Here is a 15,210-nt window from a genome sequence, read left to right as displayed (position 1 = left end):
TGAGAGGGAGGGGAAGGGGTGATGCGGTTGCAGGGAGAAGAGGTGGAGAAGGTGGAGGAGTTCAGGTACCTGCGGTCAACAGTGCAAAGTAATGGAGAGAGTGTTAGAGAAGTGGAGATAAGAGTGCAGGCAGGGTGGAGTGGGTGAAGAAGAGTGATAGCAGGAGTGATTTGCGATAGAAGAGTATCTGCGAGAGTGAAAGGGAAAGTGTATAGGACTGTGGTGAGACCTGAGATGTTGTATGGTTTAAAGACAGTGGCATTGAGTAAAAAACAGGAGGTGGAGCTGGAGGTAGCAGAAGATGCTGAGATTGTCATTGGGAGTGATGAGGATGGACAGGATTAGAATTAGGATTAGTTCATTAGAGGGACTGTGCAGGTAGGACGTTTTGTGGACAAGGTGAGTGAGGTGCGATTGATATGGTTTTGACATCTGCAAAGGAGGGATATGGGGTATATCAGTAGGAGAATGCTGAGGATGGAGCTGCCAAGAAGAAGGAAAAGAGGAAGGCCAAGGAGGAGGTTTATAGATGTGGTGAAGGAAGACATGCAGGTAGTTGGTTTGAAAGAGGCAGATGTAGAGGACAGGGCGGTATGGAGACGGATGATCCGCTGTGGTGACCCCTAATGGTAGCGGCTGAAAAAATAAGAAATAATACACACTTGGGAAAAGCGTTTGAAGGAAAATAATCTCCCCCTACCAGCTCAGAGCTAATTGTTTTGCCAAAGCAGCAGTGAAATACCACAGCAACAGGATACCACACACTGGTTTGTGTTACATGTAAAGTTTGTGTGTAATACATTCCTGCTTGTGTTCATGTACATTAAGAATGCAAAAAACTCCTCTGGCCTTAACCGGTTCTGACTCAGTATAGGTTGAGGTCCCATGGTGTAAATAGAGGCAAAGGGTTTGGGTATGTAGAAAGAAGAGAGGAAAAAGTAGAATAAAAAGAAGAGGAAAAATATTCAAAAGTATATATATACTTTTTCGGTCAGAAGTAAGCATGTCAACTATAAGGACAAAGGTGGACACCTGATGTGCTTTTTGAACATCTCAATCCTTATTCAGACCCCAATTTGCTCTTATAATAACCTCCACTTTTCTTGGAGGATGTTCCACTTGATTTTGGAGTGTGTTTCTGGAGATTTGTGAAGATTCATTCAACCACAAGGGTGTTAGTAATGTCAGGTACTGATGTGGGTGAGGATGTGAGGAGGCCTGGAGTGCAGTTAGCATTGCAATACATCCCAAAAGTGTTCAGAAGGGTTGAGAAGATCAGAGCTCTATAGCAGGACATCTTCCATTGAAAACTCATGTAAATTGTATCTTCATGGAGCTGGTTTTGTCAGGCTGGAACAGGTTTGGGTCTCCTACTTGGTGAATTGAAGGGAAAATTTTCTTCTACTGCATCCAGAGACATCATTTAGGGGGTGAACCCCATACTGTATGGCTGTAAACGTCAGGTGTCCTAATACTTTTCTCAATATCGTGGGGTTCCAGGAACGAGACACGACCAGAGGTAGCTTTAAACGTGATCTATCAGGGTTTAAATGTGACATAACACATAGTAACCCTGTGTATGGATTGTAAACAAACATCTTTTTTTATAATACACCAATAGCAATAGCGTAACTAAGCATGAACTAAGGATTTTCAGAAAAGTGCAGATTTTGAAAGTAATCCAATATGTGGTGCTGTTTGTAATTGTTTTGAGAAATGCACTTACCAGTTTGCATAAAATTCAACAGTTTAAGCTTTGAGTCTATCTGTTTTCTTATTCTCCTTTTTCTTTCTTTCTGTTTATCAATCTACCAGGTGAGAGCAAGTGCGATCGCTCAGGACGCCGACCAGAACTACGACTACGCCTCCAACAGCGTCATCCTGCACCTGGATGCTGGAGACGAGGTCTACATTAAACTGGACGGAGGGAAAGCCCACGGTGGCAACAACAACAAATACAGCACGTTCTCCGGGTTCATCCTGTACGCCGACTGAATCTCAGAGCTCGAGGTACAAGATGAAGAAGACGGACACGGAGACGGCTTTATCGTCCGAGCGCTTCTTTTTGTTTTCCCTTCACAGGATCATCTTGTTGCTACAATCATCGTATTTTTTATTTATTGATTGATTTGTCGGTTTGTCGGATTGCAGACTCTAGTACGAGACTTAGTGAACAGTGGGTGCTCTTTCTGCTCTAAAAATCTTAATGAGAACAAAAAGCGAAAGACCTTCGAGACTCCAGCAGGACTTTCTGAGTGGCAGAGATCTTTTTTTTGTCATCGTCGCATCCTGTATGATGTGTCTCCTCATCACGTCTCATCTTCCGTCCAACAGATATATATCGACGAGATGCGAGAATGACCCGAGATGCCTGTCCCTCATAGACAGAAAAAAAAACAGCAAAAAAAAGAAAAGAAAATATTTTTCGAAGGCTTGCTTTATTAACTAAAGGGATCGTTTGAGATTGAGTTTAGTCTAGTTCAAATCCTATTTCAGATGATTGAAAAAATGCTTGTGCGTTTTGGAAGAAATTGTGCCATCCTTAGCGCTTTTTTTCCCTTTTTCTTCTTCCCCTCCCTTTCCTGAATAAGTGAAGTTTGCCATTGCGGTTGATGTTTTATCCAGCGTGCCATGATGTGTCTGGTGCAGATTGTGAGTCGGTGCAGGACGCTGCCCCTAATGGACGGTTTGGGAAACACAAAGGACGCGTTTTACTCTATTATTTCTGTTTCTCCGTCCATCCGTTACACGAGAATCCGTGTACATTGTGGTTATTAGATTTTTTGATTAGTAATTGAAAAACTAAATGTGAATTACGACGCTTTCAATGCTTCAATGTTTCGGAGACACACACAAAAAAGAGAAAAAAGAAAATTACTTATTTATAAAAAAAAATACAAATTCTAATCCTTTAAACTCACAATACCAAATATAATCAATGATCTAAACTGCACAATATTTCCAATTTAATATCCAATCTAATCTATAATCCAATCTATTGAAGGTCTTTCTTAGGAAAAAATATCCACTCTTGAACCTTTTGCACTAATAATAAATTACACAATACAAATTAGAGCAGTATTTTCAGACATCACAGACAATCCTGTAGAACTTGGGGCATGGGAGCAAAGCGGGGCAATAAGGCAGCGTTGTTCTACAACAAGCATGTGAAGATTGTATGTGTGGTTTAACATTGTAAGCAGAGGACATGTGTGGGACTCTCATTTCCTGTCCCTCTCTGGTTGCTTTTTAAAAGCATGCAATGATCCATATAAACTTGGAGCGATTCCTAAATGTTGGACGAAGCCACTGATGAATTATGTGTTGATGGTTGATCAGTTATTTTACATCCGGGTTATTCAAGTGTCCCACAATCTCAAATTCAATGTCAAACAATAAGATGCCAAGAAATTAAGGTATGTATAAAAAAGTACTATGCCCAGTTATTTTTAAACAACAAATTAACGAATGCGATGTACATGAATAATGAGTGCTGATTCTTCCATGAGTCCAGGCCCAGGTGTTCACTTAGTTTATATTTATGTTCCAGGTATGTTCATGTAGTCCAACCCCCCCCCAAAAAAGAAAGAAAGAAAGAAGGAAACACTGTTAGACTGAGTTTTAAAGACCAAAACAACATAAGTACACTTTTAGTACAAATAATTTGATTAATCAGAAAAAGCAGTAAAATTTGGTTAAATAGAGATTATTTAGGATGGAAAACCAACTAAAAAAGATAAAAGTTGGGTTACACCAAAATAGCCAAACCTAAACACTCCTATGCATCCAAACACATTGAGCTTCAAAAGAATACTGGAGAAAATGTCATTAGTGTGGATATTTGGTGACTGATTCATAATGTACTTTATATATAAAAAATATTTAAAAAAGTACAATTATAATTTTTTTATTATTTCTTTCTTTAAATATTTATTTAAGCAATATTTAGCAATCGCCTCTGCTGGCAAGCAGTTCCTGACCTCACTGATTATTGATATCACGCTCTTGTGGTTTTCTTTAATCTGACACATTTAAAGGAACATTTATAGCATTTAACTGAGCTCTTGAGGCTTACGGGCCCAAGCCAAGGGCATAACATCAGCCTCTAAGTGGTGCTGAGATTTGAACTCATAACCTTCAAATCCAAAGTCCAACATTTTAACGACTTGATTATTTGTAGGCAGGATAACTTCGGTAATGCTGTCACAGACCCCTGTCTGTGCATCACACGACCTCTGGAGTTTCTCTATGGCCCTCACTGAGACCCACTCACGAGATGTCCAGGCACTTATAACCAACAGTTCTCGGGATATTTAATGAGCAGAATCTACACTAGCAGTTGGATAACACCATAAGAACCTCTTAGACCAGTTCTCTATGTTAAACATGAGTTTAATGACCTCTGATAGCTTTCGTATATCTTCTACCTTCAAACCCTATTCAGAGTACAGGGTAAAATCGGGACCACACAGTTGATGGATCCATCAACTGGTATTTAACATTCCATCTAGAGGGTCTGTTCAGACATCAGACATTAGACATTGTCCCATGGATATATAAGGAGAAAAGCTTCTCCTGACAAGGAATGGTCCTAGTATTCTGAAGTGGTTCTACTTTTTCAATCTATTATACATTTCAACACAGAACTAATGCTGTTCTTGGTCTATTCTGGGTGGTTTTTCTGTAAAGTCTGGTTCTTGTTCTTGAACTTTGAACAAAGAATACAGGGACTAGAATTAGGGTTCAGGAGAAAAGCCCAACATCCACACTACTGGAGAAAATATAATACCCTTTACGGGTTTTTTCATCAACCCATTGTGCAAACTCTTCTTGGTCATAGATTCAAAAAGATTACACGTAGAACCTTTTCCTGGAAGAACATTTACCATCTAATGAATCCCTACAGAAGACAGTTTTGAAAGAGTGCACACTTTTTTTTCAAGCCTAAATGTAGTGTTTATAATCAAACAACTATCTTTCTACAAGAAAGTAAATTACTAACTCTTAATTATCCAAGTTTACCCATAAAGAAGTCTTGAAGAAGTGTTCACAATCTTCACTTTGTCACTGAAGAGTTTTAAAGGTTCTACAATGAACTCTGAATAATCCACTGAGCCCATAAAGAACCCTTAAGCAACCTTTTTTCCCAAGTTTTAACAAAACATGTTTCCCTTTTATTTTTTTCGTCAGTAGCTGTCTCTCTCTCTCTCTCTCTCTCTCTCTCTCTCTCTCTCTCTCTCTCTCTCTCTCTCTCTCTCTCTCTCTCTCTCTCTCTCTCTCTCTCTTCGTTCTCCCCTTTGCTTGGCCTTTTCTAAAGGAACCTTGTTTGTATAATACACATGTTAATAATCAGCTGAACCTGTTGTGGACATGAAGTTTTTTGAAATCGCACCCGTGTGTAAATTTGGATAGTGGCTCTTAAAAGGCAAACTATAAATAATAAATAACTATCATATCTAAAGACGTTTTCCCCAGAGAGTTCTTGCATACCCCTGTAGCAACTATTCTATGTCCCGGTACATGGCTGCAACCTTGTGATTGGGGACCTCTGATCTGGATGGACACCTTTAAGGTTCTACACTAAAACTGTGAACAGGGTTTTTTTTTAACGTCGCAATGAACTCAATTTCGTTCAAGGAATAGGGTTTTATCAGTACACGTGAATGCAGCCGATGAAATACAGGGTCAAACCAAAAAGATTTGACTTCCAGGAAGAAGATGGGAAGAAACATAAGGAGAGAAATGAGATTTAGGTTTAATCGACTGTCAGATGACTGCAAAAAAAAATCCTTACAGAAATAATAAGAATGAATGTCAGAACTTTTTAAATTATTCATGATAATAAATGCAGTCGAATGATCAATATAAATAAATAATTAACAATAAATAAATATATTAAACAAGAATACAAATATACATTTAACATATACATAACACTTTCAGTTCCCAAATAAATAAATGAATAAATGAACAAATAAACACACAAATAAATAAATAAATAAATAAATAAATAAATAAATAAATAAATAAATACGGCTTCAGTCTTTTTTTTTTTTTCATCGTCCAAACCAAACTCATATAAAAGTACACATGCAGGCCCAGGTGCCTTCTCTCAGGTACACAGTTGTGTGTTTGGAGTTGTAAAGTTATTTGAGAACCTTTCGAGAGCTCTTCGCAGCCGTAATCTCGACTTCGGCGGAACTCGGTCGCACTACATTTTTAGCGCTTTCACACATTTCAGTCTATATTTCTGGATTGTACGCATCGGGTACTCGGTTTGGTTTCACACCGTAGGTAATTAAATAAATGGGAAAAGAAATACTCAAGAAAAAAAGAATATAAAATCACAGCATTACCCCAGAGAGAACACAGATAATGATAAGGAGCTGATACTAATAAAGTAATAATAACGTATTTAAATAATTAGTTTAAAGGATTTTGTGCATCACATCAGGGGTTTTTGTTTTGGGTTTTTTTGGTTCAGTCTTAATGTCCACAATCAAAGTGTATTGAGCTGCATGATATGGAGCTTATATACACTCTGTATACATTATATGGCCTAAAATTGGACACCTGACATCACATTTTTTGTGATTTTTTTAACAGCATATTCAACAATTAGTCCCCATTTGCTGTTATAATAATCTCCACTCTTCTCAGAAGATGTTCAACTAGATTTTGTGGGGATTTGTGTGATTCATTCGGCCACAATGGTTTTATTAAAGACAAATATTGTTGCAGATGGGATTAGGAGGCCTGGGGTGCAGTCATCATGAAATATTCATCCCAATAGGATTGAAGCTCTTTAGCAGGAGATCTTCCAGTCCAACCGATGCAAGCATATCTTCATGTAGCTAGCTTTGTACACGGGGCATTGCACATGCTGGAACAGGTTTGGGTCTTATAGTTCATGTGAAGGAAAAATGTCATGCTACAGCATCCATAGACGTCTTATACAATTGTGCGTCTTCAACTTTGGGAAGAAGCACATATGGCTGAAAAAGTCAGGTGTGCCAATACTTTTGTCCATAGAGTGTCAAAGTCAAATACACTTCCTCAGACCAATTGAAGCCAATTGATGCCAGTTCACTCGGAAATGTTCTCATTGTTCTGTATGCAGGTCTGCAGTAATGCAGTGTCCTGTTGCTGTTTGTACACGTGCCGGTGTTTAAGTGCAGGTTAAACCCGCTGTGTGACCTCTGACCTCAGAGAACAAAAACAGAGACAAGGAGACAAAATAAAGTAGAAAAAGAAGTTCATCTCCTCCTGCGGCATCACCACGGGTCACTTCCACACACTCGCGACGGGACGCTGATGTGAAACGACAGGGTGACAGTCTGCGACCGAATGAAGCTGATCTGTTCAAATTGTGTGTGTGTGTGTGTGTGTGTGTGTGTGTGTGTGTGTGTGTGTGTGTGTGTGTGTGTGTGTGTGTGTGTGTGTCTGTGTGTGTGTGTGTGTGTGTGTGTGTGTGTGTGTGTGTGTGTGTCCAGACAAGCCTTCATGCATGCACAGAAAATCTCCTCAGCCACATCACTGACAGCTGATCTCACACACACATACATTACAGCCATGTTCTAATCAGCCAATGATATTGCAGTGTGAGGGAGAAGAGACATCAGTCTACTGAGAAGAAATAAGGACAATAAAGCTGTGAGAGAGAAGGGAAGGTACACGTTTGCTGGTCTGACTTCAGTTCTCTTTTTCAAAAATGTAAATTAATTTCATTAATAAAGGTGACTTCTAAAGTCAGTGAGCCTTGTGTGTTTTTTCACTATTATTATTATTATTATTATTATTATTATTATTATTACCATTGTCATTATTAATTGTAGTTGTAATAATCATCATCATCATTATGAAATGTAGCTTAATCATCATCACTATTGTCATTCTTCTTCTTCTTCTTCTTCTTTTTCTTCTTCTTCTTCTTCTTCTTCTTCACCACCATCATCCTCATGATCATCATCTTAAAGAATATCAGTATTCCTACTGTTGTTGCCATTATTATTATTATTATTATTATTAGTGGTAGTAGTAGTAGTAATAGTAGTAGTAGTATCACCATCATCATCATCATCATCATCCTAAGTGAAATAATTATTCCTATTGTTGTTGCCATTATTATTATTATTATTATTATTATTATTATTATTATTATTATTATTATTATTGGGTTCCCTGGTGGTCTAGTGGTTAGGATGCGGCGCTCTCACCACTGCGGCCCGGGTTCGATCCCCGGTCAACCAGCCACTCTTAGATAAATAGGGAGGGTTACGTTAGGAAGGGCATCCAGCGTAAAAACAAGTGCCAAATGAAATATGCAGAGGATCCGCTGCGGCGCCCCCTGCGGGAGAAGCCGAAAGAAAGATTATTATTATTATTATTATTATTATTATTATTATTATTATTATTATTATTATTATTATTAATTAGGAGTAGTAGTAGTAGTCGTACTATCATCATTACCATCATCATTATTATTGCCATAAGTGTCACCATCATCATTATTATCATTAGTAGTAGTAATATTCATCATCATCATCATCGTCATCATCATCATCATCATCATCATCAGTATTATTGAAACCATCGTTGTCATCATTATTTTTCTCTTTTTCTTCTTCATTTTCAAAGTCATCGTTATTATTATCGGTATTATCATTATCAATTATTATTATCATCATCATCATCATCATCATTATTATTATTATGAATAGTATTATTATTATTATTATGAATAGTATTATTATTATTATTATTGTAATTATTATTATTGTTATTATTATTAGTAGTAGTAGTATAATCATCATGAATAGCAGTATTCTAATCATCATCATCACCAGCATCATCAACATCATCATCCTCATCATGAGTAGTATCACCATTGTCATTATTATTATTATTATTAGTGGTAGTATCATCATTATCATCATCATTATCATCATCATAATGAATAGTATTAAGATTATTATTATTATTAGTAGTAGTAGTATTAGTATCATCACCATCATTATTATTAGCAGTAATAATAATTATATCATTATATTATAATAACATAGTAATATTATCATTAGCATTATCATGAGTAGTATTAATAATTCCATCATTGTTGCCATATTTTTTTTTATCATTAGTATTATAAGTTGTAGTATCAACATCATCATCATCATCATCATGAATAGAAGTATTATTATCATTGTCTTCACTATTATTATTATTATTATTATTATTATTATTATTATTATTATTATTATTATTAACTACTACTAAAACTTGTATGAATAAAGATCTGAGTTGAATGTTGGATCCAGATGTTGGAGGCTGAAAGTTGTTTCGGCAGCATTTTCACATCAATGTTTTTTTGTGACGCTGTTTTATATTATGACTGTTTTCCGGGGGAAAACAAATGCCCATGACTGTCACAATTTCAGTGAATGTTTCCCCCCATTTCCTGTCTCCTCAACACACACGCACACACACACACACACACACACACACACACACACACACACACACACACACACACACACATACCTCTATTTTTGTCTGCTATATGTCACCTAAGCTTGGCAGTGGCCTGCCCTGACTCACAAAGCAAAAAAGAAAAACAGCTGCAGCCACAACAACAGCCTCTCTCTCTCTCTCTCTCTCTCTCTCTCTCGCTCTCTCTCTCTCTCTCTCTCTCTCTCTCTCTCTCTCTCTCTCTCTCTCTCTCTTTCTCTCCATTAGAGTCACTCTGGCTGGCTGTTAATTTTGAATCAGACAAATAAATATACTCCAGGATTGTATTCATCACCTCTACATAACCTGCTGTGTGTGTGCATGTATGTGTGACAAGCTGGATCTTTAAACACTATTACAAACTGTACACTTATTACAAACTCATACACTTTACACACTATGTGTCCAAAAGTATTGGAACACCTGACTTTCCCAGTCATATGTGGGTTGGAGCCACACACGATGCTGGAGCATGAAGTTTTCCCCTCACTTAAACTAGGAGAGCCAAATCTGTTCCAGCATGACAATGCCCCTGTGCACAAAGCCAGCTCCATGGGTTACATCTCCTAAGTGGAAGAGCTCTCAACCCTGTTGAACACATCTGGATGAATTGGAATGCTGACTGAGCCCCAGGCCTTTTTACCTCACCTACATCATTCCCCGGCTTTACTAATACCCTTGTGCCTTAATGAGCACAAATTTCCACAAAATCTATTGGAACATCTTCCCAGAAGAGTGGAGGTTCTTATAACAAGATATAGGGACTGAAAATGGAATTTTAAAAAGCACAATCGTGTCCACTCGAAGAGGCATTGTTATCTAGTTAAGCTAGTTTGTAATGAACACCTAGCAGGTTGCTAACATACAGTTTAGCTTTCACTAACCAAGCAGTTAACATTTTTTAGCCAGTATAGTTGTAGTATTTTCTTTAATAAAAACAAACTGCTACACCTTATATGTGTATCTGATCCTGGTAACTGAGATTTATGTATCGGTGGAAAGAAACGAGATGCAATTCAAGTGCAAAGGCATCCAAGTGAGTCTTGAAGAAAGTATTACACCTCCATTAACATGAAACAAATGACAAATTGTTGTCGGATTAAAGGGATATCGTAGCAGGCTCGGGTTCCATTTTACCACTGCGGGAGGGTTTAGCGATCTTTTCATTTTTCATTTACATAAAATCCACGAAAATCTCCCGTACTCATTACAAGTGCTCAGAATTGCTTGTAAGATTAGTTTTATGGAATGCGGCACTTATCGCAGTCTAATCCTCTGCATACTTCAAGTGAATGCTCTTAAGCTCTTACTACACCATTTTGTTCTTTACCTTTGTTTTTCCTGGTAATGTCTTCTCTTTTTGCTTATTTTCTCACATTTTCCCTCTTTCTGTTTTGTTTATTATCAGGTTTGACCAGGGTTACAGCGGATCACAGTGAGTCTAAAGACATGTTGTTGCTTTCTGTGTGTGTTTCAGAGATGAGAGTGAGACTGCTGTGTCCTCTATGGTGTATTCCTAGTGTTTATGCCAGAGATGCTGGATAGGCTCTGGACCTACTAGACCCTGACCAGGTTAGAAGAGGAAAGGGGAATATTGGAGGGGATATATTCAGCATCAGGCAGAAATGTTTAGGATACGATACGATACGATACGAAACGATACGATTGGATAGGATAGGATTGTGTAGGTTAGTATAGAACAAGAAAGAGAAGGGGATGATAGAAGAGGACTAAAGGGACTAGTATGATAAGATAGTAAAGTTCAGGATAAACAAGAAATTTGAGACAGGATAAAACAGAACAGGAGAGGACAGAAAAGTTGCATGTATGCTTAAATAGGAAAGGTCAAAGTAAGATGAGGTTTACGATTAAATAGGACAGGACAAGAAGGCCAGGACAGGATAGAAGAGTTTGGAATATGATGCGATAGGAAAGTTTAAGATAGACTAGAATAGACTTTTTATTACCGTCAACTGAACTATAATGAGCTGTATATAACAAGTCAATTTATAGTCCTATTTACATCCTTGCACAGTCAGACTCAAATACAATATGAACCGCCCCCCCCCGCTGTGACTCACCTGTAGCTTTATCCCTATACACCCTACACTAAAAAACACTGCCAGGCTTTAGGAAGCTAACAATGTGACTCATTTGTAGTTAACTCTGTAGCTACACATTGGAACATCTGCTAGCATTTCATTATGTCCATATATGGAAGTTTGTTAAATGTAAAGGAGACTTTTAATGTTGTGTCACGAGTACAGCAGCGCATAAATTTTCTTTTCCGATCTCACCCCGCTTTCACGCCAACATCTTTCCTGGAAGGCTAAAAACATAGACCAACCTCCACAATCCTGATGCCGATAGTGAAATCTGAGACTGTACCTCGAGTACACAAGGAAAACAAGCATCAAGCTTTTTCTGGGCTAGCACCCAGGAGCCTGAATACACTTCAACTGAATGTCACTTCCTGTCTTCATGCACAGAATGAGGACTTTCAGCTTTTAAAAAAAGAATCAGCAATACAATTTTTACATGCTGGTGCATATTCTACAATAAAATGCAAAGATTTAATGAGTGTGTCAGGGGTGGAGAGTGGAAGGACACAAATGCAGGACGCCAATGGTGGAATTATAACAATTATAACAAAGGTGGAATTATAGTCTTTAATGAGCGCAAAGAGCAGAGCAGAAATTCCCCACTGTCCAAAAACATATGAACAGCTTAAAAAAGCACTAGAAAGAATCCGAGGACAGAATAAACAATATACCAAACCAAACCTGGGAACCAGAAAAAAAATCGCAGAAGAAGAGCCAAAAAAACAGTCTGAAGGGCCAAGAGTCAGCAAAAACCAAACAAGGAACAGGCTTGAACAGGTCTGAGGCGAAAGACATGGAAGGCAGGGTCGATCCGGAGGACCTTGGGTAGTTTAAGGTGCACATCAACCGAGTTAATGACCTTATAGATGGGGAAGGGTCCCAAAAAACCATACCCTTTGGCCAAACCGGTAGTGGGGTACGGGCGGCGTTTCCAGGCAATAGACCTGTGGTGGCGATAGGCAGCGAGTTATGGGAATACTCCACCCACAACAGCTTGGAGGACCAGGAGGAGGCATCTTGGGCACACAGATTGTGAAGTTCGGTCTCTAACTCTTGATTAAGCCTCTTGGTCTGGCCATTGGTTTGGGGGTGGAACCCAGAAGAGAGGCTGACAAAGGCACCTAGGAGGCGAAAGAATTGGGGCCCTGGTCAAAGAGGATGTTACAAGGAAGACCAGGAGAAAAACGTGCTGGAGAAGGAGTACAGCAGTCTCCTTAACCGATGGCAGTTTGGCCAGTGGAACGAAGTGGACCATTTTAGAGAACAGGTTTACCATGGTAACAATGATGGTGCATCCGGCAGAGGGAGGAAGTCCAGTGATGAAATCCAGGGCGATGTGAGACCAGGGGTGTTTAAGCACAGGAAGTGGACGAAGTAGCCCTGCCGGGCAAGCTGTGGAGTTCTTAAGTTGAGCGCAGGTAGGACATGCAGTCTCTGACATCTCGCTGGATAATGGGCCACCAGAACTGGTGCTAGAGAAGAGTTAGGGTATGGGGAAAACCAGGAACAAAAAGTCGCTTGGTAGGACAGCCCTCAGGAACCGGCTGGTCTGTGGTGGCAAGCCTAACCCTTTCCTAGGTCTAGGTCCAGGGCTCGCAGAAAGTATGGGTGTCAGGGTAGGATCTCCTTCACCTTAAGGGGAGTATAACCTGGAAAGAGCGTCAGGCTTACGTTCCTAGATCCCGGGTGGTTAGATAGGGAGAATTTTAACCTGCCCAAAAAAAAAACCCCATCGAGTCGTGGGTGAATGCGTTTAGCGGTGTGCAGATGATTCATTTCCGGTGATCAGTTAAGACCAAAAAAGGGGTCTAAACCCCCTCTAAACCATTGGTGCCATTCCTTAAGGGCTAGCATCATGGCCAGTTCCGCTGGGCTAAGATGGTGAGAAAAGATGGTGCATGGGTGTAACCTACTGCCACTCTGAGACAGCACGGCACCCACCTGGGGAAGGCTAGAACAGCGGGAGAAGTGAAGAGGTCCTTAAGTCTGGTGAAGTCTTGCTCAACTTCGGAGGGCCACGAGAAAGATCGGCAGAGGTCAGTTGGTAAATAGGGGAAGCTACCAAACTGCAAACTCGGACAAACCATCAATTAAAGTTGGCAAAACATAGGAACCTCTGTAGCTGCTTCCTAGAGGAGATTTTGGGCCATTCCGTTACAGCCTGAATCCTGGATGCATGCATTTGTATGCTCTCTGCTGGGAGGGTGAATCTAAGAAAGGAGGTGCTGGGGAAATGGAGTACAGATGCTCATCAAGATAGACAAACTGGTTTAACATTTTCCGCAGCACATCGTTAACAAGGGCCTGGAAAACCACTGGAACGTTAGTGAGGCCAAATGCCATAACCAGATACTCGTAGTGACCCAACGGGGTGTTAAATGCCATTTTCCATTTATACCCCTCCTGGATACAAACAAGATGGTAGACATTTCTAAGGTCCAGCTTAATAAAGATAAAAGCTCTTTGGAGCAGTTAAAAGGCTGTGTCTATTAGGGGATGTTGGTAGCAGTTCTTTATGATGATGGCATTGAGTCCATGGTAATTGATGCAGGGGCACAATGTAACGTCCTTTCTAAAACAAAAACCAGCTCCAGCAGGAGAGGAGGAGAAGCGAATGAAGCCTGTGGCAAGAGACCCCGGGAAGTATCGCATCATGGCTCTTTTCTTGGGGCCTGACAGGTGATACAACTGTGGGGGTGAGGACCCAGGTAGAAGGCCAATGGCGCAGTCATAAGGCCGATGAAAAGGTAAGGAGGAAACTCGGCCCTTGCTGAACACATGTTCTAGGTCAGGATAAACTGGGGGAATGGATGGAGATTCAGGGCCTAGAGAGGAGCGGTGGCAGTTGTTAGAGAGAGACAGTGGGACTGGCAGAACGTTCCCCAATCTAAAACTTTACCCATGGACCAGTCCAAGTGGGGGTTGTGTTTCTGAAGCCTCAGAAAACTGAACATGGCCAGATTATGAGGGGACGAGATGACCAAAAAAGATAGCCACTCCTGATGTTGCTCGGCAAAGGTGACCTGGAGGGGGTTTAGTGTGACAGGTCACTTGATAAAGCGGATGGCCTGTCGAGAGCCCAGACTTGAAGGGTGGCTGGCAGTTGTTCGGTCTCGATTATTAGCTGCTGAAACAGATCTTGGTCTAGAAATTCTAAATCCACTCCTGAGTTCACAAAAGCCGCAAGTTGGTGCTCCTGCCCACCGGAGAGGATGCGGAGGTCCAGGAGTGGTTTGGAGAGGGATTGGCGTAGGCCTCCCAATTAACGACCCGGTCTTTTACTGGCTTAATCTTTTATCATGTGTCCAGCCTCCCCACAGTAGAGACACTGGCCCCCTGGAGCAACACCTCTCCTTCTCTGCTGGGGAGAGAACGATTTCCATAGGATGGGGCAGAGAGAGGTGCTTTGGAGCTGCGGTACCTTGGGGGGGTGTTCGGTGGTGGTCGTGGTGGCGACCAAGAACAGATGAGCAATGGAGGCTTTGAGAGCTGGACCTGATAACAGGGAAATCACACAGGCCACCTTGGACACATCGGGTGGGAAAAGAGGAAGGTTGAAATTGGAGGATCAGGCTGCATTGGGTAAGGAAGGAGCAGCAGTGCC

At 40.3% G+C, this 15,210-nt stretch overlaps 1 protein-coding gene across 1 annotated transcript in view; it reads left to right on the top strand.

Annotated features, from left to right (window-relative positions):
- The window catches only part of c1ql1l2 (complement component 1, q subcomponent-like 1-like 2), a 41,767-nt gene extending 35,529 nt beyond the window's left edge, over positions 1-6,238 (top strand). The window contains exon 2 of the mRNA XM_083567066.1: positions 1,816-6,238. Coding sequence (XP_083423192.1) covers positions 1,816-1,995 — 180 coding nt within the window. The 3' untranslated portion in view covers positions 1,996-6,238. The remainder of the gene's footprint in view (positions 1-1,815) is intronic.
- Positions 6,239-15,210: the final 8,972 nt, after the last annotated feature.

The sequence above is a fragment of the Silurus aristotelis genome (assembly GCF_946808225.1).
Source record: "Silurus aristotelis genome assembly, chromosome: 17".
Classification (NCBI taxonomy): domain Eukaryota; kingdom Metazoa; phylum Chordata; class Actinopteri; order Siluriformes; family Siluridae; genus Silurus; species Silurus aristotelis.
Note: the sequence above shows the minus strand (reverse complement) of the source record. Positions and strands in the feature narration are given on the sequence as shown.